This window comes from Perkinsus marinus, assembly GCF_000006405.1.
Source record: "Perkinsus marinus ATCC 50983 genomic scaffold scf_1104296944684, whole genome shotgun sequence".
Lineage (NCBI taxonomy): Eukaryota > Perkinsozoa > Perkinsida > Perkinsidae > Perkinsus > Perkinsus marinus.
Window position 1 is genome coordinate 38,054 of NW_003211319.1, and position 25,210 is coordinate 63,263.

The 25,210-nt window shown below is 48.7% G+C and overlaps 4 protein-coding genes across 4 annotated transcripts; all 4 read left to right on the top strand.

Moving 5' to 3' along the window:
• Positions 1–87: 87 nt before the first annotated feature.
• On the top strand, positions 88–7,905 carry Pmar_PMAR015557 (Cingulin, putative; the record flags this gene model as incomplete). The annotated part of the gene is made up of 44 exons (XM_002780009.1): positions 88–123; positions 149–175; positions 246–412; positions 454–537; positions 729–837; positions 882–1,015; positions 1,063–1,152; positions 1,312–1,390; positions 1,672–1,808; positions 2,023–2,106; positions 2,155–2,227; positions 2,473–2,519; positions 2,566–2,623; positions 2,695–2,781; positions 2,828–2,926; positions 2,978–3,081; positions 3,163–3,244; positions 3,308–3,469; positions 3,516–3,640; positions 3,774–3,900; positions 3,955–4,032; positions 4,112–4,266; positions 4,316–4,425; positions 4,508–4,642; positions 4,687–4,843; positions 4,889–5,009; positions 5,056–5,166; positions 5,282–5,389; positions 5,450–5,584; positions 5,630–5,712; positions 5,768–5,878; positions 5,922–6,063; positions 6,105–6,188; positions 6,263–6,343; positions 6,390–6,451; positions 6,501–6,629; positions 6,875–6,920; positions 6,965–7,071; positions 7,122–7,217; positions 7,260–7,383; positions 7,425–7,497; positions 7,554–7,617; positions 7,667–7,759; positions 7,812–7,905. The coding sequence occupies 44 exons, from the start codon at positions 88–90 to the stop codon at positions 7,903–7,905; spliced, it is 4,410 nt and encodes a 1,469-aa protein (XP_002780055.1).
• A 1,008-nt stretch (positions 7,906–8,913) lies between these two features.
• On the top strand, positions 8,914–15,723 carry Pmar_PMAR015558 (coiled coil protein, putative; the record flags this gene model as incomplete). Its single annotated transcript, XM_002780010.1, has 38 exons — positions 8,914–9,068; positions 9,126–9,248; positions 9,324–9,398; positions 9,441–9,507; positions 9,553–9,599; positions 9,648–9,705; positions 9,751–9,837; positions 10,203–10,301; positions 10,448–10,551; positions 10,595–10,676; positions 10,720–10,884; positions 10,927–11,051; positions 11,094–11,220; positions 11,263–11,340; positions 11,387–11,541; positions 11,589–11,698; positions 11,994–12,128; positions 12,175–12,331; positions 12,379–12,499; positions 12,635–12,745; positions 12,789–12,896; positions 12,942–13,076; positions 13,124–13,206; positions 13,254–13,364; positions 13,412–13,553; positions 13,600–13,683; positions 13,732–13,812; positions 14,010–14,071; positions 14,119–14,247; positions 14,548–14,593; positions 14,645–14,751; positions 14,800–14,895; positions 14,972–15,095; positions 15,141–15,213; positions 15,261–15,321; positions 15,366–15,458; positions 15,509–15,598; positions 15,648–15,723. The coding sequence occupies 38 exons, from the start codon at positions 8,914–8,916 to the stop codon at positions 15,721–15,723; spliced, it is 3,882 nt and encodes a 1,293-aa protein (XP_002780056.1).
• Positions 15,724–18,351: 2,628 nt separating this feature from the next.
• On the top strand, positions 18,352–19,410 carry Pmar_PMAR015559 (conserved hypothetical protein; the record flags this gene model as incomplete). Its single annotated transcript, XM_002780011.1, has 1 exon — positions 18,352–19,410. The coding sequence occupies one exon, from the start codon at positions 18,352–18,354 to the stop codon at positions 19,408–19,410; it is 1,059 nt and encodes a 352-aa protein (XP_002780057.1).
• A 3,681-nt stretch (positions 19,411–23,091) lies between these two features.
• Pmar_PMAR015560 (hypothetical protein) lies at positions 23,092–23,897 on the top strand (the record flags this gene model as incomplete). The annotated part of the gene is made up of 2 exons (XM_002780012.1): positions 23,092–23,248; positions 23,728–23,897. 2 exons carry the CDS (start codon positions 23,092–23,094, stop codon positions 23,895–23,897), a joined length of 327 nt encoding a protein of 108 aa, XP_002780058.1.
• Positions 23,898–25,210: the final 1,313 nt, after the last annotated feature.

Sequence of the window (25,210 nt, forward strand, 5' to 3'; positions counted from 1 at the left end):
AACCATATTCAATACTGATAAACCCCCTACTCCTGTTCACACTTCTGTCATCGCTGCTTTCAGCACTAACTGTGCACATTTCTTCCAATGGAAAACAGAGGTGGATATTATGAGCCTGTCAATGTCATGCGAATTATCTCCCTTTTAGATCCACATCGGAAAGGCAGCGGCCTACGTGGGCACCATACAAAGAGGTGAGTCTGGGTAGCGCCTAGTGAGGGCCGCTCTTATGGTGTTGTCCTTAGTGGGACCTGAACACTTCGGCAATTTTGCCGGTTATCGATGAGGATAAATGGAAGCAACTGGAAGTCCCAGCCAAGAGTGGCCCTCCGCTGCCTCTGGTACCGGGCCTGAATATTGATGATAAGGAGAGTATCAATGCGGATCCTCAATTGAAATGGGATGGGGAGAAGTAGGGCCATGTGTGAGCATTGGCTGGAGGAGTGCTGTCAGGTATCCGGTGGGACTGAAGGCAACGCCACACCCAAAGGTGGAGGGCCCTCAGTTGGATGAGAAGGTCAATAACATGATGCCCAAGTGAGCTAGTAGTTGTTCTGAGGTGCATCACTGTGTGCCTTATGTCAGTGTCGCGCAGCTTGTGAATCCACATGGATGAGGACCGGATACTGTATGTGACTTGTTGAGTTTACCGGCATGGGAAAGAAGGAATCTATGCTGCAGCCAAAACTTGATGTTATGATTATCATTCTTCTTCTGCTGCTACTAAGCACAGTTTATGGCCTCCAATCGGCAGATCCTGAGAGAGCTGTGAGAGACCCGGTGCCACTACCGACGTCGACTGGCATTACCTCTTCCAAGAAGCACGTGGCAGCCAGAGTAGATATCTCAGAAACTGCCGAAGAGGAGTATGTTGTCCTCAGATAGATGGAGTGAAGGTAGATCTCGGCAAGCCTGTGGACTACGGCGCGCTTATCGGTCCTTCCCGAGCAGTGAGTAAGGACCGACCTCAGCCTCCTAGTATGTTTGAAAAGCCGGAGATATCATGGAGCCAGAAGTGAGATCGTCGCTGTGAGCGAATAAATGCTTGGAGAACCGACTCAGCCTGGACACGACAATCCCGACGTACAGTATCACTGCGGCGGTGCCGGTGGAGTCCAGGGGCGTGGAGGAGTGGCTACCGAAAAAGGGAAAGTAAGGGGTAGTTTGTTGAGCTACGCTTAGCTATCCTTTGTGAACTTCACGATATGACATGAATACGTCATCTTGGCTGCTCTCCTGTATTAGTTTTATCAAAACTAGATGCATGCCATGCACTCAGTCGAGTGCATTTCATGGATCATTCGTTGTCAGTCTAACGCGTCTTCAAGAGGAAAACCCTGCCGCGTTTGCTGCTACTACGCCGGATGATGATGATGTCACTGAGAAGAAGGTAAGCAGTTTGTATTGCCTACGTGAGGTTGCATTTGTTAACCTTAGTTGAAGAAGATCGCACAAGGGTAGTGGACTGACACATGCGTGGTAGAGGCCTCGTTGGAGTCGTTGCTCGTGTGTCGAGTTGAATCTATGGGGACATTCTCCCTCACATTGTGCGTGGGAAGTGGAGCGGAGATGTTCATTCTTCAGCCATTACCCCGTAACTGTATGTATGTCACAATACCATATTTTATACTATTGCTACGAAGCGTGTCGTCGATGACGATTGAATGGCAGTCTACTTCTCCGAGGGGTTCCTCTTTCCTGGGGGGAGAAGATGACGATACGGAGGATATTAAGAATCATATAAAGGCAACGAGAGCTCTATTGACGCCTAACCTTAAGCACACCGTTGGGTATTGGGGTGATTGGATGTAGGTCTCGGGTTCGATCCCTGCTCCCTACATTTTTCAATTCAGGAATCGCTTTTGCAACGGAAGGTTTTGGACTATAACATGTGGACAAGTAGCGTTTCGGCACACGAGGTCCGCGGATAATATACGGAAAAAGCTGACCGTGGAGGTGAAGGCGGCAACAAAAATGTGGGCGCATCGTCGGGTTTCTAAACCTGGGAAGATGCATTTTTAGGGTATCCGATTTGACTAAGGACGTGGATGAGTTATCGAAGTCCGATCTGCAGCCGTTGGCCGACCTGACGGATATGGAGCGAAAGTGAGGGAGACTCCATTGGATAGGAATAGGAATGCTGTTGTTGTTTAGGAAAGGAGACAAAGGTATGATGGAACAGGCCGAGGCTGTGATGAAGGTCCTGGCCTTACTCAGGCCAGTTGTGGTAAGTGTGGAACCTGACTTCCATACTCTCAGTGCTCATCGAGGGTTAGTGGATAGTCAATTTTATGGCGTCAACTAGGTTAGGAAGGGTATAGAATACACGGAGGAATTTATGCGTTTAGAGGAAACTCTTATGTAAACAACTTTCTTATAGCGATGACAGTAGCGTGATGGAGGGGTGGGGTTATGATAGCTGTGGGCTTGGTGATCAGCAAGTTGAACTGCGGAAACCAGTTGTTGTTGTAGGTGGAGACTATGACCAGTCAAGAGAGAGGCATGAAGGATGTTGAGGAGTAGGATGATTTAGTGCAGTCAGTGTTGTATCTGTTACCTTTCCAGGGATATCAAGAAGACCGTGACACAGGAGAAGGAGAACTACGATGAGTTATTCGAGAAGGTAGGTCGGGTCGTCTGCCATGGCCTCGAAGTAGTTCATAGTGCGTCGCTTGAGCGTTGGTTCCCCTTCAGGACGCGGCGAAGTTTGCCGATATAGCGCAGCGAAACGGCAAAGTCCTGCTCACCAGTACTAAGAAGATCTACCTCAACCTTATGAAGGTAAAGTTGAATGTCATCGGTTTAGACGATTTACTGGGTGCTTCAGTCGATATCAGTATTAATTAAAAAGGTGTACAAGTTGCAGAGGGCTCTGCTGATGGTGACAGCGCGGCATGCGAAGCACAGCACTCGAATCCTCAACGAGGTAGGTCAATCGTGGGGGGGTGTAGGTGTCGATGATGATGGCATGTATCAGTTGGAGAGGACGACACGCTTCTTCATAGCAAGAACGGATCGGGCTGATAGTACATTGCGGAGCTTCGTCACGGCAGGTCCCGAACGACGAAAGGCGATTAAAACGTGAGTTGGAGGGAGTGCTCTGGTTGAACATTGTCTCGTCTTTGCCTGTCCCTCGCGTATTCTGTTTATGTGTGTGATTAGGGTCATGACACAGTTGGGAGACTATCAGAAAAATATCGCCCTGAAGAGGTTTCAGCGCAGTGCGAGTAAGATGGCTGGCCAGGTGAGCATCTGTCCAGGGTGGATGATTTGAGACGATGATGTTCTTCTTCTTGTTCATCTTCAGTCTAAGCGTAAAGTGCAAGCAACTGGTCACAAGGCCATTCGAGTACTGAAGGTCGACGATAAGGATATAAGGAATCGGCAGAAAAAGAGCGATAGGGCATTCAATGCGCGACTTCGGCTACTACGACAGAGAAGAGAGACCATAACTCGGGATACTCTTCGGGTGACTCCTGGTCCCTCCCCTCCGTGTTTCACGATGCCTCTGTTAGGATTTCGGCACGGCTGACCGCCACTTTTCTGACGAGGCGGGCTCGGATAGTGTCTCTAAATGGCCGTTGGTGAATGACCTCCTAAAGGCAGCTGAGCATCAGGCATCGGCAGTGGATGAGCTAGGGTGAGCTGTGGCTGCTTCAACCGTTGCCAAGGGAGGGCCTATATTGGTCTTAGATGTCGGAGTGATGTCGTGAAGGAATAGAATTCTCGTCCCCTCGTGCTTCTATTGAAATTGTGTTGTTGTTGCTTGGCAGAAGTGAGATGCATGGGATAGTGGAAGGAGCTGAAGGACCTCATAAACTGCTTGGAGACTCCCTCAAGGAAAACGAGAGGAATATGGAGGCTAGGATTGAGCAGGAAACTGAGGAGATGAAGAGGGACGTAAGGATGCGGGCGCGGGTTCGAACCCTGGATCGAGTATTTTTTTGTGGTCAGACGAGCAGAGAAGCGACACAGGTGAACGCCGATCTGAAGGATCTCCAGATGGCGGCGCAGAATGCTGCTGGACGAGAGGTAACAAACTTGTTTAGAATTTCGTGGCGCGTGACAAAATTTTCTCTTCGTTGATGATGACCGTGATGAATCATCTCAGCGTACACTGGGTATGGCTAAAGTGAAGGAAGTAGAACGGCAAGAGGCTGCAGTGGAAGAAGCCGAGAAATCGCAACTCGACAACGCGGACATAACTCGCGGACAGAGCGAAGCGGAGATGAAATCTGACATCGGACTGGCGGCCACTCAAGCAGAGTGAGTCGAGCGTGTTGCTGTCGATGGTGATGTTGTTTCTGGGCTGTAGTGGCAAGCTGAACAATATGGCTGATACTGTGAAGTCCCGAGAGGAGGCAGAGGGGAGGCTGGTTGAGGCACAAGCGGTTGAGGCTGATGAACGGCAGGGCAAGATGAAACGTGAGAGCATCTTGTCGTGGCGGTCCTTCTCGCCACGATTCCTGAGTTCCGTTTGGAATGGTATGAACTTACTGCATTTCAGAGGCTCTATCGGAAGGCCAGACACAGCGAGTAGCGGCCTTGGATGCTGATATGGGCGCCATAGCCGAGACCAATAAGGAAGAGTACCAGCGTATGCAGGAGCAGTTGAAGCTAGAAGGAAATGATGAAAAGAAAGGTGGGCGGGCGCGTTGTTGCGATGCTCGAGGGTGGCCACTTCAGGTGTGAACGCGACTTCATCACTCGTGAGCGGCACGGCTGATGCTGTCCACAACTCGGAGGAGCAGATGGGCGCCTTACATGATGAAATGAGTGCGGCTAACGCCAAGGCTCAGCAGGGCCTCGATAATGCACTAAAGGACCTTGATCACTTGTCGAGGTAGGCCACATCTGGTGACCTACTGATGAATATTTCTGTTGCCAGTGGGGGGTCTGCGGGTTTGGATCACCTACAGGCGGACGAGACACATGACCTCACTAATTCAGTCCAGGAGGTGGCTGAGGCTGCACATAAGGATGTGGCAGAGGCTCGCTCTGATACCAAGGTCGGTTCGCTTGGTTGTATATCGCCAATCGTTTCTCCTGTGTCAGAGTCGACTTCAAGCGGCACTTGGAGAGATGCATGCCCAGATTGGCGGAATGCTGGGGAATGAACAAGAGATGGATAACACTTTAATTGCGCTGTCCTCAGATGCTGCTAAGGTAGGTTCGAGAAAGTGAGCTCATTGTTTATTGCACATCGCGCAATGTCCGACTTGAAAATGCAGTTGGGAATTTTCTACAAGAATCTTCGGATGAGCTCATTTTCCCGGTGTAGGCTCAGACGAGGGCGAGAGAGATAGCGCATGAGAAGGCCGCGGAGCATGATGAGATTCTCGGCTACCTATCGAAAAGCTATAAGCAGAATCGCGATGATATGTCTAAGGTAACTTCTTCGTGGGGGAGGTCTCTGGTTCTATCCCTGGGGGTATCATTTTTATTGCAGCTCCCATCGGAAATAGAGGCAAAAGGGAAGAAGCAGCTGACGAACGCCAAGAAGCTATTGAGCGATGAGATGCAGAACCGCAACAAGGCGATAGCCGCCGTAGCAGCTGAGCACATCATGGCAATAGGCGACTTGGTGAGCCGGACTCTCGCTACTGCTGTTGGGGGAACGCACTGTTAGATGAAATCGGTGATGGACCTACTCACGAAAGGCGAGATGCAAGAGGAAGCCAAACGACGTCTGCTAGCTGAGGCGGAGAGCAAGTAGCAGCTCTCTGCTGTTGGCGTCTCAGTGGTGGTCGTGATATTCACTGTGTAGGATGGTGGACATAGAGCGCAGTAAGACGAAGCTGCAGTCCTTGATGGGTGCCTCTGGCAACGAGACGTCGGGGGAGTCGGGCTCTATGAAAAGAGCTAGAGGGATGATGGGGTAAGGCTGTTTTACTTGTCAAGATTGGTCATTGATCGTTTAGTGACACTCAAATGGAATTGCTACATCGTCGCGAGGAGATGAAACAGAGATTGAAGAAAGGCTTGGTTTTCCTGGACCATCATATCAGCGACGCTCATGACTTCCTACAGCTCCACCTCAGGGATCTGGAGAAGGCCTTGAGGGTAGGTGTATACAGGTTTGTGGGGGTCACTCGTGATTGCAGATTATGATAGAGCAATTTCGCAAGCTACTGAATGGCGAGGCGGTAACGTTTGCCAAGTCCGACCAAGAGGATAGCGCTGGCACAGTAAGTCGATGTCGTTGTGAACGACGGCTATGGTGTGTCTTCGATCTTGTGTGGATGCATTGGTACTATCCTAGGCCAAGAAGCTTGGTGGTGTTGAGACTGGCCTCGAGAAGGATATGAATAGAAATAAAGTCAGGTTGGAGAGCATACTCAATGTAAGCAGTCTTTGCAGCAAGAATAGATAGTTCGATGAGAATTCAGGTCGACAAGGAATCTACGATGGACTTCACGACGTTGCTGAGCAAGCTCACCGCACAAGCCCAGTAATAGTTTAGAGCCATCGGGGTGAGGATCAGCATGTCTCCTTGTCAGGGGCCTGGGCTTGTCTGGTAACGAGATGAAGAGCTATATTGAGGAGCAGCTGTCCAAGCTGTCTTCGGATACTGCTGGGGAGGTTGGTGTTGTGGGACAGGAGGTCGAGAATGAGATGACGGGCTTTAGGTGAGAATCGGGCCAATATAGTATATTGCGATTGTTTATAAGAATTGTCTTGAGGCGGACTGAACTACTCGTAGAGCCAAGCGCTGGACTACTGTTGAGTTTGACAAGGCGTCTTCTCTGATCGCTTTTATTGAGACGCTTTGCCGCTTCGGAGATTGAAAGGTCTTGTTGTGGTTGTACACTGAAGTGAACGTTGTGTCGACTATCACCATTATCAGCATTCCAGAATATGGTTTCCACTTCAGAGCAACAGCCAATGCCGAGCGAGACAAGGCCAAGGAGGAGATCGCTGTAGACTATACCGCAGCATAATCACGTGAATGTTTTTGCCTTAGAAAAACGACAAAGTATTGGCACATGGAGAGGAAGGAGTATATGGCCAACTCGATGGCCTCGGTCAGAAAGTTTCAGGAGAGGCAACGGAAGTTGGCAACTCTCTAGGGTGAGAAAGAGAACTGTGTGTTGTATATTGAACTCCTATGACGGTTGTAGATACAACGCTATAGCGCTGCGTAACGTGCAGCGCTTGGCTGATGGGGAAAGGCAGACCTCCAGCAACGACCTGAAGGCCCTCATTCACACAGTCTCGTAGGCCTATCTACTACGCGGTGAGGGTATTGTTTCTCTTAGTGCTACTAAGGACTCGGTTATGAGGGAGATGGCGGAGAGTCACGGAGCTGATCTGAATGCGCTAGGAAGAGTAGAGGACGTCGTAGCCATTGTGGACACTCTTACGAAATCTGCCTTCGATGAGGTCAGGATTGCATAGCACTTCGTGGGTTATTCTCTTGTCAGATTCAAGGCTTAATTGGTAGCAGTACTGGTGACTTCCAAAGTTTGGATGAGATGCTCGACACGCTCGGCTCTAGTAAGGCTTGTGTTTATAGGGAAAATAGATTACCTCGAATGTCTCGTCTTTTTCAGGCACCAACTCCTCGGTAGCGTCCCTGAATAAAGACGTGGAGGAGGACGTGCGGAAATCTGATAAGTCGGTTGTTGATGTTCTTCCGGAGTTTGCACATTTTCGAGGCAAACAGGTTCATGAACGGCATTAGGCCGATACTGGCTCAAATGAAGGAGGATGCCTCTGGTTACGAGAAGAAGGATAGAGAGATCGCCGCGGAGTCGATGTAAGGCTTTGAAGGTCACTTGATCGTGCTGATAGTTTTTCACCTCTTGCAGATCTGCGAGAAAGTCCGTGATGAAGGCGGTGAGTGACACTTCGAAGGAGGGCGACGAGGTGCGAGCACAGGCTTGGAAAAACGTCATGAGGTGAGTTCACAGCTCTATCGATCAGTGTTTGAATAGATATTCGCTTTCCCCAGCTGAGCGCAGGAGTTTCTTTGGTTATTATAGAAGCCTAGATATGATTTCGGGTAGAAAGAAGTGTACAGAAACCAACAGTAATCTCCCCAAATTTCCTCGGAATTTTCATATTGTCACTAACACATGTAGTTAGTAACGATAAAGTGACGTTTGAGAGGATAGATGATTGTCAATCTGTGATCGATTTCCAGGGCGAGACTTCCATGTTGATGTTTTTTTGCAGGGAACTTTCTGCGAAAACAAGCCAATTCCAGAAGATGGTCTCAGCAGCTCGCGGTGAAGCGTCGGGAACAGGAGGGCAATAGCGCATCATTCAGATTCATATGATAGCTGATTATTCTCATCCGACTGTCATGACCACATCCAATGATGAAATTGTTGTCCATGCTAACTCAGCCTCGGGTTTGCTACGGAATCCTTCCAGGATAGTGGGATGCTGAAGTAGAGATGCTGATACTGCGGTGCAGCCTATGGCAATCGTATATAGAGTACATTGGGACTCGACCTCGATCTGTATTAGAAAGTCCCTACGGCCTGGAACCTTAGAATGAGTGCATGATTTACTTTATTTGAGTGGCTAGTCATGATGACACTTTGCAGCTATTATTTCCAACTTCATCAATATTGTAGTCAAGACATGAGAAGGCGGCGAAGAGCACCCTTATGGGTCGCTCTAGCGGCCCTTGTCGTGGTCACCCGCTGTGTTACTCCGGGACTGTCCTCGCCCTCCCCCCGGCTGTCAATAGTGGCTAACATGTCGGCCGAGGAGATCGCCTCACTACCAGTATCGTCCCTGGCCTCTCTCACCAAAGGTCTATGGCACACTCTCACTCCCCTTCAAGTGTCCAGGCTGCCACTACGCACCTTAGGGGAGATTCCTGTGCAAGCGGTGACTCTAGAAACCCTTGCTAGCTACCCCCCTAGGACGTTCAAGCATAGCCTGCCTCCTCCTAGCCAAATGGAGGCCAATCAGCCGTCCATCAGCGATCAGCAACGAATACTGTCCCAATTCGATTCTGATGCCTCTATCACGCCCGAGTCGCTCCTGCATGAGGGCGCTGCTGCCCATGCTATGTTGTTGCAACCTATGAGAGGCTATTGGAGTGATTGGACGTACGTTGAGGTTGCTGCTTCGCTCCGGTGTGATTTCGTGTGTCTGTCTTATTTTAGAACTTGGTACTGCGATAAGTACTTTTGGTGGCAATGGTGTGGTACGGTTGCGTTCAAGAGAACGGAAGCTCTGAGGGACAAGATCAAGAAAATGGCTGCTAGGGTGAAGCAGGCAGAAACTGAGTGAGTGCTTTATTTAATACCCTAACCCGGGATCGAACCCGGGTCCCATCCAATGTGTATGATGTTCTCTCTCAGGTCTCAGCAGATAACCAACCAGATGGATCAATTCCGATTAAATGACAGTATGGTCCTCGTCGATCCTGAGCAGAAGTAAGTACTTGCAATCTCGCCTTTGTTAATGTGCTTCCTCAGGCACGACGGGTTGACCTCGAGAGCGTCTTCTCTACTCAAGGCTGTGTTAGTAGAGCAGCCCGCAGTGGTAGGCCACTTGCTGCCCATAGAGTTGCCTCATCACTGTTTTTAGGGGAAAGCCTTCGAAGGACTCTACCCGAAGATGCGAGATCTAGAAGAGTGAGAGGAATGGGGCTGTGACGTTTTCAAGGAAATCATTTTTTTCAGCGAGATTAAATCAGAAGTCGACATGAACAAACAATCGATGGCGGATAAGTTCACGGAGGTAGCGCAATGTCGTTCCGTGGTTGTTCTCATTGTCTTTTGATAGACATCTCAAGTGGTGGCCAACAACCTCAAACAACAGGCGAAGCACGTATTAGGGCAGACTGTGAAGATGGACAAAAATCTGCATAAGGTTGGTGTGGCCGTGGCGACTCCTTCGGCCGAATTTTCCTTTTTCTTGTGTGATTGTAGATGAAAGCAGTATTGGAGGAATATATGTTTGTGATCCTCAGCTGAGCTCAGGAGTTTCCTCACTAATTATAGGAATTTATATTCACAGAAACCGACAAGAACCTCTCAAAATTTCCTCAGAATTTTTATATCATCACCGACATATGCAGTTGATGATGTGCTGGTATGTCCTATTGAGATCGGAAGCTGTTGGGTAGTGTCCTGATGGTGAATACGGCAGAGCCCTTGGTGCTGCGTGACATTCTGATCGGCGGTTGAATTTGGACACCAGCTCACCCGATCCGATCGGGATTTTCTATTTTATAGGCGCTGAGAAAGCTGAGTAGAGGTGTTCTCAAGAACTCGAGAACAGTAGCAAAAGGATCATTGAAGGCGCTGAAAGAGGCCGAGAAGGACAGCTCTAGGGTGGGGTTGGGGTAGCCTCTCGAGTCAAGTTGGCATGCTCTAGTGGTAACGTAGCATTGTTGACACACTAGAGGTTGATGGTTCGATTCCCCGCTAAGGCTGTTTGCAAGCACGATTCGTCAATATCTACTTCGCGTCTCCCTCAGGTAGAAAGGAAGAGCGGTAAACTACTGGACACGGCCACTCGCGTGATAGCGATAGTGAATAAATTGATGGCCAATACCACACCTAGCAAGCATCGTCTATTGATGTACCTTCGCGAGCCTCCTTACTCATCTACACATAGCGTTCAGGACTATTCTGGATCAGCTGAAGCAGAAGTTGTTCCAGCAGCGGGTGCGCCAACAGAGCCTTGTACGGCCCTATGAGCAGCGGGTAGGGTACTTGCACGGATCGCCCTTTATAGTGTGCTCATCAGCAAAAGAGAGAAATGGATAGGGAAAGGAAGGCGGTTATTGACCTCATGAAGCGGGACTCACGTGCTGCTCTCTACAACGCTGAGAAGGAGTTCTCAAGGGGAGTCAATGGTAGATTGTCGAGGCTGAGGTCACAGAGAGCCGTTATTCAACGGACGCAGAATCAGGTGGGAGTAGTCGATATTGTGGTATGTGATGGTGACCAGCAGGATCTGAGTCGAGAGAATAAGGCCTTGAGAGAGTGGCTGAGCTCGGAAGGGAAGAAGGAGGATTCGGTGAACAGGAAAGCAGCGGACGCGGGAGAGGCCGTTGAAAGACAGCTGCTTGCTAGCGAGTAAGTACGATCTGATGGCTTGGCGCTGATGGTACCGTTCAGGGAGAGCATGATACAGCATAAACGACGGATGGCAGATCAGCTGCAGGAGGTGGAAGGCAATTTGAAAGCGGTTGATAATGTTGTGGATAGAAGGCTCATGGCCTCGAGTGACAGCATGCAGAGACAGGTTGGTTGGCGTTGATTGATTCCCATGACTCTGTCTCGATAGTTATTGGGGGAGTCTGAGCTCATTAACGGTGACCTGAAGAAGCAGGTTGACGAGGAGAGAGAGCGTGCCTCGGGAAGGGTGCTGAGAGGCTCATCTGTGTAGGCTGGGAATTGGTGTTATTCAGAACGTCTACTTCGAAGCTCAAGTCGGGGACGTAACGAGACAAGCTGCCATTGAAAAGCAGGAGGAAGCTCGGGGGGTCGATGGAGCTGAGCGGAACCTGGCCAACGAGGAAAGTCGGGCGGAACACGACATTGCTTCTGCTGGTCAAAAACAAGAGTGAGTTCACACATTGGAGTCTCCATAATACTTGTCGGAATTTTCAGAGTTCGCGTGCGGAGCCTCCTCGAGCACGGGAAGGGCGAGGTTGATGGAGTGGCTGGTGCGATTGCTAGTGGGGGAGCGGATGAGCTCTCTCGACTGGATTCTATAATGAGTGAGGAGTTTGGGACAATATTCATATGGTCAACTACCTGAGTTGGTGGCAATATGGAAATTGTGAGGATTCCTCACAACTGTGGAGGACTACACAGTGTGGTGTCAGTATTCACGCACTAAGTTTCCTCAGTGGGGAAATTTGGCGGATTCCACCCGAACTCGTGTGTGAACTTGTATGATTAGTGAGGAAACTCCTGAGGAAAGCGAACGTATATTCCAGTACTGTGAATGAGATATCTGTGGACAGTTGTTCGAATGAAACCGCGATATGATGCTCAGCTGGATGGTCTCAGGCTCGCTCACAGCAACTAAGACCGCTCTCACCAAGTCCATGGAGGAAGATATGGGCGGCGTGGCCGAGGCCCAGCGAGGAGAGTTCAGTCGGCTGAGGGAGAATGTGAATAACGCCTATAACGATACCGAGGATGGTGGGTCCGGAGTGGCCTTCTGAGAGGAAGCTCTTCTATGTGGTAGGCATGTTTGAATTGGACAGAGTTCTGTCGAGTATGGTCGGGGGCATGCAGTCATCTGTTGACGGTCAAGAAGACCTGAGGAAGGGTCTGCAAGGGATGTCTGCTATTCTTGAAAAGGAGGCGGCTAAGGCTAATGGCGACATACGGGATATCACTGGGTAAGAGCTGGGAGTAATGCTGTGGGGTGGAGTCTCTGTGCTGTCAGTGAGAGCGCTATGGCGTTGCGGCATCGCTCGGCTGAGTTCAAACAGGAGGAGGTAGACGCCGTAAGAGACGTTGATGGGGTATTGGACAATGCTATAGGAGGCATGAAAGGGCGAATGAAGGTGACGATAATGATGACGACGATCTGGGCGTTGCTTCTCAACCAGATCTTGTGCTACTTGCTGTACTTACCTTATGAAAATTGATCCTGGAACGCCTCTGTGTACTGGTTGATATCGAAAGTCTTGTGCCCTCAGGATGAGCAGAAGGGTATGATGCGTAGCTTGAGAGGAATGCTGAGTGAGCTGGGCAGTAACGAGGAAGGTGTATCGGCAGTCTATGATGAAGCACAGGGGGGACTGGCTAGGGTAGGGCTATGTTGGCTATGTGCTGTTGTTATTCCCCTCCTAGGTGGCTACTAAGCTGAGAGAGTATAAAGGTGATGTAGTAGAAGAGAACAACAAGTTGCAGAAGTACTTAGTCGATGCTCAAGGCCAGGAGGCCCAGGCTGCGCTTAAGGTCAGTTGGGGGTATACAAGGAAAATATGCGGTGTTTGGTATTAGATAGCAGATGGAGTTGAGCGCGACGGCTTGGCTAGGATCGCCCAGACGAGGAAGCTTCTCATGGAAGCGCGGCAGAAGGCTGAGGAGGGCACATCGGAGAGAGACAAGCAACGAGCTAGAGAGCTCAGGGATGAAGTGAGAGGCTATGTGTGTTATGGTGGTAGAGTAGTGGTGATGATTAGATAAGCCAGATTGATGACATGCTCAACGCTGCTGTACAGCGAGAATATAAAAGTCGGGCGGCTCTCGCGAGTGTTGACAGCATGTGAGGCCCCCCTGGTCCATCTCGTTTGACTTCTGTTTGTCCTTTAGTGGTGATAGTATACGTAATCGAGGGAGCGCGTTCCACGACATAGGTGTTGAAGAAACGCAGAATGTTGAGAAGGAGTCCGAGCGTTTCGTCACCACTCGGAGAGACCTCATGTGAGTCTTCGGACTGCGTCTTCAGTGCGGACGCGCTGGCTTTACAGGCAGCAGTTGGCACGTTATAAAAATGAGATAGAGAGAGCTCGGGGGTCGCTAGCCAGGGGAGTGCAGGTCTTGGACCGAGGGGTTCGGGATAGGACCGAAGATATGAAGGAAAGTATCAAGTTGGGCAGGGAGGGCCTTGCGGTGAGTCAGCAGCTGCCCTGAGTCGCATCAGCCTGCTGCGCTGTAGCGTATTGTTGGGGGCATTGCGGCTATCATGTTGAAGGCATGGAAGGCTGAGCTGGAGGAGATTCTTAACGGGGACATGACGCAGGTTGGGAGGATTGTGGCTTCGAGTGGATGATGAACGACGGCTATTCAGGATGAGAAGGTTCAAGCTATCAGACGACTGCTCGAGAGCGGACGAGGGAAATTTGGTCACGACGCAGCCGCAGTTGCAGAGGTGAGGACTTGCATGCGGCCTTTGGGGGTTTCAACGACTCCAGCGTTGGAATATATATTTGCTCTCCTCAGCTCAGCTGGGAGGTTCCTGAAGTTACATATGTGTTGAAAATTTATGAGTAGAAGTGTATAGACCAATGAGAATTTTTCCGATGTCATCAAGATGTGCGTATTTCGCGCTCACACTCATCGGCTCAGGAGAGGAACAATGCTGCTACGAAGCTAGCCTTCGCTCTCGATAGCATTATCAAGCAAGCAGGGTAGTAGGCCCTCAGCTAGTCCGGTGTGAATGTATGGTGTCTGGCAGGAAACTCGGCCTTAGTGGTGATGAGATGCATGCGTACGTCCAGAGAAAGCTTGAGAAGGAAGCGGGGGTGACCACTGAGGAGTTCGAGAGGGTCAAAGCACAGCTCGGTGGGGATCTATCCAAATTCAAGTAAGAATGAAAATTACTTCCGAAATTTCTAAAAGTTTGCAGTCTGGACTTCTGGGGGTTATCAACTCATCTCCATAGCCTAAAACTGAACTAATTTAATACTGTCCTTTTACAAGTTTTGTTTTAATCGACTGCCATCCTCACCTCTCGAGGATTTCCTGTTTGTCTCCTGTCGCATACTCGTAAGTTCGGCACGGCTGTCGCGGAATGCTACTTTCGAAGCTGAATCAGCTCTCTGTGCTCATCTCGTTGAGCGGTACCGTCTATGCAAGCGAACTGTGTGTACTATGTCGTTTTCAGAGAAATGATGGCGAATGAGAAATCGAAAGCCATCGAGATGCTCAAGGTGAGCCCGCGCCTCGACAGCAGTACGCTGCTCCTACTGTCCTCCATTCAGGAGCAGGAGGTCGGCGAGGCCCTCAGAGCTTCCAGCGTCGATACCGGCTTGGGCGACTTGGGTAACGCTCTGTTGCGGGCGGCCTTGGAGGATGGTGGCCAGCTCGGGTGAGTAGTCGTAAACCTCGTCGAGCTTACCATGTGAGATGCTGCCAGGTATAACTCTCTCGCGGCTGGGCGGTACATCAGCGATGCCCGCTCGACTGAAGGTGTTTTTGCTCATGAAGCACGTAGTCTTGCCCATTCGGCTCTGTAAGTTTACTGGCATCTCGATATGAGTTAAACGTGTGCGATCATCGACTTGCGTTCCATCCTGTTACCTTTTCAGAGCAATGGACCAAAAACTACTTGAAGACATCGCGGCAGAAAAGGGCGTTAAGATGGAGGAGACGGCCAGGGTGGAACATGTACAGGCGAGCTTTGTCTCTCTGGTGGAAGATGCGCTAGTTGAGGTATGAAATTATTTTGAAAAGTCGCTCCATGCTCACCATCTCAAGATACAGAAAGAGATGAACAGGACGAGCAGTGCTATCAGTAGCATTGAAGGCCTTGGCGGGCCTAGCGATGAACGTGAGCACACTAGCTTGTTAGGAATGCGACAGTTGAGGTATTTTTAGTTGAGAAGAACTTGGGGGATCTTGCGAAGAGAACTGCTACTGCCAACAATGACTTGGACAAGTGAGCCTACTGGTGTTGACCTTGAGGGAATGTGTTTCAAGTAGATTGAAAGCGTCTTACGATCCTATATTTGACGAGATGAAGAAGAAACTAATGGCCTATGGAAAGGAGCAGAGAAAGGCTAAAGATGCTCAACTGTGAGAGAAGCTGTTTTTCGACCCCCTCTGTATTGTTCGCATCTCGTTAGCAAGGAAAAGAAGAGTATTCAGAAGCGTTTCTCAGCGGTAGATTCTGAACTGGGAAGAGCCAGGAGCAGGCTGTGGGCTCAAGTCCAAGGGTGGGCATCACATTTGTTGAGACGCTGTGTAGGGGTGTTTTTTCCTCAGGAATATCGCGAAGGATGTTCAGGCGTACCAGAAGTCGTTTGCCGAGGGTCAGGATGAATTCAATCGCAAGAAATGACATGCGCATGCTTTGAGACACAGCTGGATAGTCTGAATGGACTGCATTTTACTGATCAGAAGTGTTGCTTTATCAGTCATGAAAAAGGAACCATGCCAATAACCTTCTTGAGAAAGACCGTAACTGGACGGTTTTCGCGCTTAACTAACGTTAAGCGCCCAACGCTTAGTACAAGTACGTCCGTTGCGGGATTAGTAAAGGGAATATCGGTTTATGACGTTGATAGTAGCTCTATTATAGTTAGTATCACTATCATTACCTAATGGGGATCCCCGTAGACAGCGACCCTCTTGAGACTCAAGCCTCAGTTGAGTTAGCACTGGGAAGACTCGACCTTGAGCCAGGTGACACCACAAACTCTACATCCTCCCCTACGATGAGTCAGACGTCTTCACTACTTGGCAGTGGTGGCGATCACTATGACAGCTACTACGAAAATATCTCGGATGATAATGATTACAGCGACGAGCCCGACAGCGAGGATCGAGAAGATTATGACGACAACATGGATCGCATCGATGATTTTGATTGGGATGATGATGCTTATGATGATGACCAGAGTACTCTTGGTGATGAATCAATGACGGATTCGGCGATGCTTTATGCTTATGATGATGACAGGAGTACCCTTGGTGATGAATCCTCTTCCAGAAGACATACGTGCTTTCCACATTGGTTGACTTCCACAATGGAATACATTGGTCGTAAAATCCGATCTGCATACCACTACGTTCAGAGTGCATGGGAGAAGCTATGCTGGTACATAGATCTAGTTGTGTACATGTTCACAGGCTACACAGGCAAGCCTCGCGGCAGATTAACCCTATCCGTTGGTACTTATGATAAAAAATATTTACATTTTCAACCCCCAACAATCACCTAATCGAATGATTTGATTATATTACCAGTTTTTCCTGGTTCAGTCACTTGGTTTTGTTCGAAGTACATAAAACAAACGAATCGTGAGCTCAAAGACCTGCCTAATCACGTCGTCTGTTGTCCTATCACGCTACCCCCAATCACAATAGAAATCAACAACGAACGCTTGTAACTTCAGGTGTCGTTAATCTCGTGAAAAAGCTGCGATCATCTGGGGAAGGACTTTTTAGGAGCCATCAAAGTTTCTGGAGATATACACTCGATGATTCAAAGTTTCTTCGGCTATTCGCTAGGCCAAAATATACGTTGTACTCCTTGTTGAACACAACAGTGCCAACGATGAACGAACAACAGCTAAGATGACATGGTTAAAGGGATTCTGGGCGGAGCGAATGCGACGAACAAGAGTCGTAGGTTGAGGACAATGAGTATCTGAACAGAAGAAGAACAGCGTCGAAGAATGAACAAGCAAAAAACAATGAAAAAATGAACAATGAAAAAGCGACCTACGACCCGGAGGTGCTAGTGTATCCAGTAGAAGTGGTCCCTGTCGATCGTGAGCTCCTCGAACACGAGTAGCACGAGTTGCTGCCGTAGCTTGTCGATCTCGATGAGCGGGACGTGCGGTACGAAGCGGTACGGCTTTTTTCAGACGTAGCACGCGGAGGCTCGGTTTGAGGCCGGCGGAACTTCTGAGGAGACTGATTCAGTAATCCAGACCATTCCGACCTACTCCACAAGCTAACGGTTCTTGTCTACAAGAGCGGACGAAAGCCATCTCGTCTACAGGGTAGTTACCGAACTGCATGTAGTCTGACAAAAATGATCCGCATCGTTGAAACGATAGCGCTTCAATTTGGAAGTAAACCGAGTCGGCGGTCGACTGACCTGTCTTGTATTCCGGGAAGCCGGCGATAACAGCGTAAGGTGGTTGAAGGTCATAAAGCACCTTGGGTCTGAGTAGTGGCGGACGCTGGCTCGAATGTCTAAGGCAAGCATGATGATAGTGAAGGGCGATCAGACTCACTTCCTCGTTCTTCTTCTATGCTTCCTAGATCCTCTCTCACTCACAACAGCGTTGCACTTGCAGCAGCGGACGACGACCCTTTCGGTCGTACCAGCATCGGTCTTCGCTTCAGCGGCTGACATATAGAGGCTCTACAAACCCAGCGTCACCACCGATAGCCCGGGAGCATCTGTGACCAACACGACGTTACTCTAGCCACCGAAACTTGGTATGCAATCATGCTCAGGTTTTCCTTCTACTGGGTGAGTCGACTGGCCTCGAGGCCCCTGCAGAAGGCGATGTCAAAATGGTGTGGTAGCAAATGATTAGCAGGTAAGACGACAAAGCTTCTCTGGCCCATCCCTCGAGTGTGGAATCCAAATTACATGTCGGATACTCTAACAGTATTTGGGTTCCTCCGACAGGAGGTCTCCGCGTCATAGTTCAACTCAGGGACTTTTCATAGGCATCCGTAATGAGAGTCGGGCCAAGTACTCTTTCAGGAGTTGTCACTGGTGGCTGATGACAAACACGCAAGGAAATTGAAAAAATGACGATGCTCAAGAGATAATCTTGCGCTCTTGTTCTACCTTAGAACTCCTTAACGCATAATTTTTGTCGACTCGTGAAAGTTGGCCTTCTTAGGTTACGAATCCTAATACGGACTGTTCGCGTTGATAGGATGTGATTCCCAGGGATCGAACCCGCGCCCTCCCTGCTGCTCTAGTTGTTTTGTGGCATCAATGTCGTCATCTTCTACTATTCGGCTGGACTGGATCGAACCAACACTGACAGACCTGCCGTCGGATGCCAAGGAGATCGCTACCTATAACTGGCATCCTTCTTCAACAACTGAGGTTCCTAGAATCATCGTGCCGGGCTTGCCGCCCTTCCTCATAGACTCACAAGAGCCTCCTAAGCTCGAATACGATCAAGGGACGTTCTTCTGCGATGAGAACCTGTATCGCCAAAAAGAGTCTCCGACAGAGTCCCTGTTCCAAGCCGTGGCGGTCTGTACACCAGACTTTGACTGGCAGGCAGTAGACATAGTCACCGACCGAAACAATCTCCGAAAGCTGATGCGAGCTCTCCAGCCGAATTGGGACACCTTTGATGACCAGTCCTTTCAAATAGACCTTGACGTCGTCGGTAGGACTATTGTCCTCACACGAGTTGGGCCAGCGGAGGCACAAGTTTTCGGTTGTGGTCACTCGTTTGAACGCCAAATGACTACTGCCAGCACACTGGGGTCTTTCCGCCGAGTTGTTGCTCTCAACCTTGGCAGTGTGTCTCTCGTTGTGCGGTCGGAGATCGATGCCGTTGACGGTGGTGCCTGGCGGTCGGTGTCACGGAAAGCTGAATGGTCGAGCCTTCCCGGAAGCCGCATTGAAATGAAGCGAGGAGGCGGGTTGAAGAATGGCAGCGAATGCCCCCATTACTGGGAACTCAAAACGAAGTCGGTGAAGCGAAGGTTCGACTGGGCCGACGTCTACGGTCAACTCTGCCTTGGTGATGTACACAATTTGCTCATCGCTCGTACGAAGTGGACTGAAGTGGCATCAATGGAATCACTCAGTCGTGATCAGGTTGGGGTCCGAGGTCGATTCTTCGATCTCTTTGGTCGCCTAGAAGCCTTATTGAAGAGCATCATTGAGAGTGTGCGGCGGTCTAAAGAGGAACCCGGAGGACCCCAGTCCTACGTTGTTTCGTGGGATGGATGGTATCCTGTATTGAAAATAAAACCACAACGAACATCGAGGGTGAGCAAGGCAGCGAGAGCATTGATTGAAGACGTACATTAGGTTTCATCTCAGTTTACTTTAGCGTTGATTATCGTGATACCATTCTGCCTTGAAAAGTGCTGTTGAGTTATACTGTAGTTGGATGAGTATCAAGCGATGGCAACGGTTTTGGGGCCTAGTGTTTACCTCCTAATGCTGTGATAAGTATTTACCGCTGTTCTCGAGCCGTTTTGTCTATTCGCTGTGACGGCATTAACGCTCAAGACAGCAGAGCTCGTTTTCAAGTTGCATATCGGATTCAGCTCAAAGTCAGCCATCGAAGGCGTTAGATTCCTAGCTAACACACCCCTCACACTTGTTTGGGACTTAGCGAGGACACTAACGGGGCACCAGAAACCTATCGGCAAGGTTGGTATAATGATGAGACTATCGGAGAGGAAAGGTATTCTGCGACATCGAAATTGGCATGTATGTGACAAGCTGAGATGTGTGTCATCTTCGAGATAATGATCAAGTTGCGTCAGAGCAACAGATCTCCCCCTCATATTGGCAGCTCAAAAGCGCTCGGGAGAATTATGCCGCTAACCAGCCACAACCATCGTCTAGTGCAGTGGAATCTATGGTGGAGTCTATCTAGATGACAAGACTCGATTACAGTCCGCAGTACTGAAGGATGTTCTCTCTCCAACTTGTGGACAGTATCCTCTTGACAACGACCACATGCCTCGTCCATTATCTTCGCTCAGATAATGCATCATACGGCTATCATTAGGAAGCCACAGATGACGACGAGTGCGATGACCTATTAGCCGCTGATTTTTTCCTTGGTTCGCGCTACTGTACAACACAATACTCCGTAATGGGTGAAACCGACTGACGGTGTAAGATATGAACGTAATCGCTTGTGATCGATGGGCACTCCTCTTCTATGCCTGGCCGACATGGAAGCACAAGGCATCGCAACCCTTCGGAAAATCAATAGTGCACACCATCAGACCAGCAGCAGCTTCAACGTTTAAATTGTCATACCTCAAACCAACAGCCTCGACTAGAGTTATGACTGCAGGTAGCCAATGAGGATAAGCCTCGACCCTGACCAAAGGAGAGACGCTTACAACGAGTCTAGGGTAGGGAGAAGTCAGGCGGCGCGTAGGACACTGAAAACGACTGTTGAAACAGTTGTGGAGTCTAGGAGCTGATCTTTCCCGGGTCTAGGATTTATTCGAGATGGTGGGCTATTTCGAGATATTCGACGACGCCAAGATCCCTACATCAGCGGCTGACCGATCCTCGGTGAAGCACAAAGGGGAGCTCAACTGAGCGCAAGCACCCAGGGAAACTCTGAGGATGCCAAGCATTATAGGGTAATCATGACCACCAAAGCAGTCCAGACTGGAGATCGATTTCCCGAGTGATGGATAAGTTCATGGTAGCGATTGAAAACACTGCTATTGCGACTTTCCGCCCTCACGGCTATTCAAAATCTCATTTCTTCCGTAGATTCCTAGACCTCCATCAGAGACAGATTATAACCCTACCACTACTACAGTATTTAACCCATTACAAACCTACTATAAACCTATGACAATTCGAATAAGATCGTCGACTCCAGCGAAGTAGCAAGCTCACAAGGGTAGTATGAGATCAGCCGCCGACCCCATGGAAAATTTCAGAAAGTCAGAATTCAGCAACCTTATAGCAGAAGAAATCGCTCACAGTTCAGTCGCCCAATCAGCAGGAGAAACTATTCAGTATTGAAAACACAACGCCCAAGAACACACGCTAGTGGCACGAAACTGTAGTTTACTGAACAGATCAATTAGCCGGGAAAAGAAGCCAGGCACTGATCACAACCAAGGCGACATAAAAGTTGTCAAACTTACCGCCGAACCCTTCGACAAGCATTGTTGTTAAGGAGGTCTGAAAGGCGATATCACATACCCGAGGTCCCGAGTTCGAACCCCAGTCGGTCGATTTCTCGAACGAGTTCAGCGCCACGAAACAAAACAAGTTACGCAACAGATTCTCTCACTCACAGCTGGACACATTCAAACTCCAAATTCGAGAGAGAACGAGTGATCTGCATAGGAGGTCAAAATTACATTACCATGAATCTCAGTGTAAACGATGTTGGTCTGTATAAGGTGAGGAACGTAACTACGAATACTGCCAGTGAGCCTATAACGGTCTTAGTACCAACCCATGCAGGGTTATGCCTAAAGGAGATAGTCACCATAGGCCATTGAATCGGGTAACTCAGTTGAAGATACTACTTAGGTATATTTCTCGACGCCCACTTGCCAACCACCGCTCCGCTGGGGTCCGCGAAAAAAATGGGGGCGAGCACAGCTACGGGGTTTTCAAAATAGAACCAGAACCTGAAATGTCATTTAGCCGTCAAAGTTCAATTTCATGATACTTTTTCATTGCTTCATCGGTGATAAATGTTGATTATAATTCCTATCGCTACATAAAATACATAGACTAACACCGCGATCCACGAGAATATGAACTTATCCGATATATACAGCACAGCTAAATGATCTGCAAAGGGTCTATTGGTAGTTTCCTAGGACTCTTCAGTGCAGGGTGGTATCAAATGCATTAGGAGAAAGTGTAATGGCCGGCAATCATAGGACGATTGAATAAGTCGTTGAATTTAAGCATATCCGTAGTACTACCCGACAATAACGAGGTAGACGGTAATTCCAATATCGCCGAAGTCGCCAAAGCGCCACTTAGGCAAGGCCGGCACAAGCTGCCACGTCATCGTCAATCCTACTACTACTACCGCATACACATAGAGCCGGCAAAGGAGGTACCTATGGGAAGCCTTTCCTAGAGCCACGCCGAGTATAAACCTACTGTGGGGGCAAGAAGAGCATCATGAGTCCGCTCAGCGAATGGCACATCTTTCTAGCGGCGAAATCGGAGAAGTGCCTCGTATCGAACTGAAGAGAAATAAAACTATCATACCACACCTTTCCAACATCTAGTTCGTTTTTGAAGCCAATGATCCCGAGAATGAATATGAATGGAGTTCCACCACCCTAGTGATATGAAAAACATATTTCACGACTACTACAGGCCGCGAATATCGCGTTTTTCACAGAGTTTTACGCCACTTCACGTAAAACAGGTGGAACTCCAATATATTCCTTTGAAATTTCTAACGTATAAAATTCGGTGTGAGGATAAAAAGTAGGAGGGAATCGTCGATGGTATTTCTCTCTGTCGTACTGCTCTAATACTACCTGTAATACGAGGAGGAATAATCCTTCGATTACCATCAACGCTAGGCAGCCTTGTGGGGATAAATCAGGTAGAGTTGAGATCATCATCGTTAGAAGTGATAAAGCAATTGCAATGTACGACAGATATCAGGGCGTGCGCGACTCGAAGATCTTCTTTAGAAGACTTGCAAATTAGTCAAATTATGGTAGCAAAATTGTCGATGATTATTGTGGGGGCCCACTATTCTTGTTGCAGTCTGGACCAGTGCGGGAAAAATGTGCATGGTCAACTACATGTGTTGATGACATTATGAAAATTTTGAGGTTATTTAGAGAATTCTCGTTGGTTTCTGTACACTACTACCCAAATTCCTATGTGAACTCTTGTAATTAGTGAGGAAACTCTTGAGCTCAGCTGAGGAAAGCGAGCATATATTCCAACAACACTGGTCTGGACACGCAACCTATCAGCTTCCCATCACGGCTGTGGTTGCTCGGCCATCACTTTATGTCTGTTTTCACCTCGTCCAGTCAGGTCGTTCCAAAAGGTGTCGATTCCGAGGTACAACAACGAGCAAACACCTCATCGCAAACTGATCTCAGGAACGGCTCGTCGATCTTCACTCTTCGGCTGACCCCAAGTGCTCCGACGATAACTCCAAAGAGTGAGTCTTAGCGTGAGCATGCGCGAGAGCACCATTCGTCCCAGGGAACACCGATGGAGAACCGTCGATTGCCCTATGGACCGTGGCAATCGTCGTCGCAGAATTCGCGCAGCCGAACTAGTCCTACGCCGGCCACGCCCGCCGCGGCTAGTACCCTCGAAAGATGAAGTTGTTCAGCAAGCGACTATACCCGTTGATAAGCCTTGCGAGAACAACAACAACGAGGAGTCCACCACGAAGGAGTGCATCGATGAATCCGCTGATAATGGAGCTGTGTTAACCCCAAGTAGGAAACGTGTAGGCTTTTATTCCATTGAAGTTTCCCCCCTAGAAATTTGAGAGCTTTTCTCCAGTATAGTGGAGTTTACCATATTTAGATTGAGTTGTGATGAGAAGTTCTCAGCGAGATTTGAACCTGTGGTCTTTCGAGTATAAGACTGTGTATTTGCTTGCTAAACTATCGGTATTATACCTTTCAGGCACCAATACCGATTCCCCCGCATCGAACAAGGGGAGCTTGAGATCTTCGATGTTGGAATGCCTCTCATTCGAACTATCATCGTCATCAGCTGCTTCCGACTGTGGAGACGACGAAGTCTTCTTCGAAAGTTTCATATCGGATGATGACACTTCTCATAGAATCGATTAATTTAACACTTCGTGATGCAAAGGTCTTGCAGTCACCGTAGCATCACGATCTACTACTCTCGGAAGAGAAACTAGATTGTGATTGATAGATGTAATCAATTAAACTTGTTGCCGTCTGAGTAGAGGCAGCCCCCTTTCAAATTTGCGCTATTTTTCACTGTGCACACAAACAAGAATGTTGTGTTCACTCATACGGTAACAACAACATGATCAGGCGTTCATGGAAACAATGTAACAGAAAGTACGCATGCTTGTCATTGTGACGTTTTACCACCATTCTCCACCGTATCGTATCGAGAATTCGCACGAGTCTATCGGCAGTTCTTCCAGCTCCATATTACTCCAAATCTGCAGGAGATTTGATATGAGGTTCGAATGATGAGTTAAAATTTGCGTATTTGCACCATCCATCCATATGATCGAGTTTTCCACGGTCTTCATACGTCGTCAGAAGCTTCTTCACAGGCTGACCTGACTCGTATGCGAACTCAACACGATTGCCAGAGGCATGGTAACTAGTGTACAAGCTGCTGATACATGTTACATCCATACGATCTTCCCAGCATCGGATTCACTTATATTGGTGGTGAACCTGCGAGAATTGCAAGACGCCTATAGAACATCATTTTATACTTGATATTCATGAACTACTTATACTTCATTATTCTTCAGAATTGCAGTAAGCTGTCAACGATCGGCGATACAATCTTACAATTGTCGTCCTCCTTTTCATTCTCTCTAATAGGAAGAACTTGTCTTCGTCGGTCGGACGCCTTTCTGTACGAGTTTTCGGACCTCAGGATGAGGTCGCTATTCTCAGGCAAACCTTACAGATTTCTCCACCAAGATATTTTCTCAGTAAGGAAAATCTCAATCGAACCCCAAGGCTTTTCCAGCATCATCTGAGGGACACTCAGTGAAAGTTCATCAGAGTGAGTGTCACTTACTTTGTTTCCTATACGGCAGTTCTCTAACCACTGTTTCAGTTCCGTCGCCGATTATGGAGAGACTGCCCCTAGCTCTCCTACTGTCGATAGACGCCCCGAGCTTCCCCCATCAGTTGCAGTGACTCGGAACCAATTACGTGATGCGCGACGTCCGTCCAAACGTCTCACCGTCCGAAGAAGTTTCTGGTAGACTAGGCAGATCTAACTTCATGACACCTAAAACAGGACACGATTCAGCCACTTCCTGTTTAAAAACCAACTTGGTTTTTAATTCCGACTTGAAGTCGGAATTCATCAGCTGAGTTTTCTTCGGTCAGCGAGTCCTATGGAATCACGGCGTGCACTGCGCCTTATCAACATCAGGAAG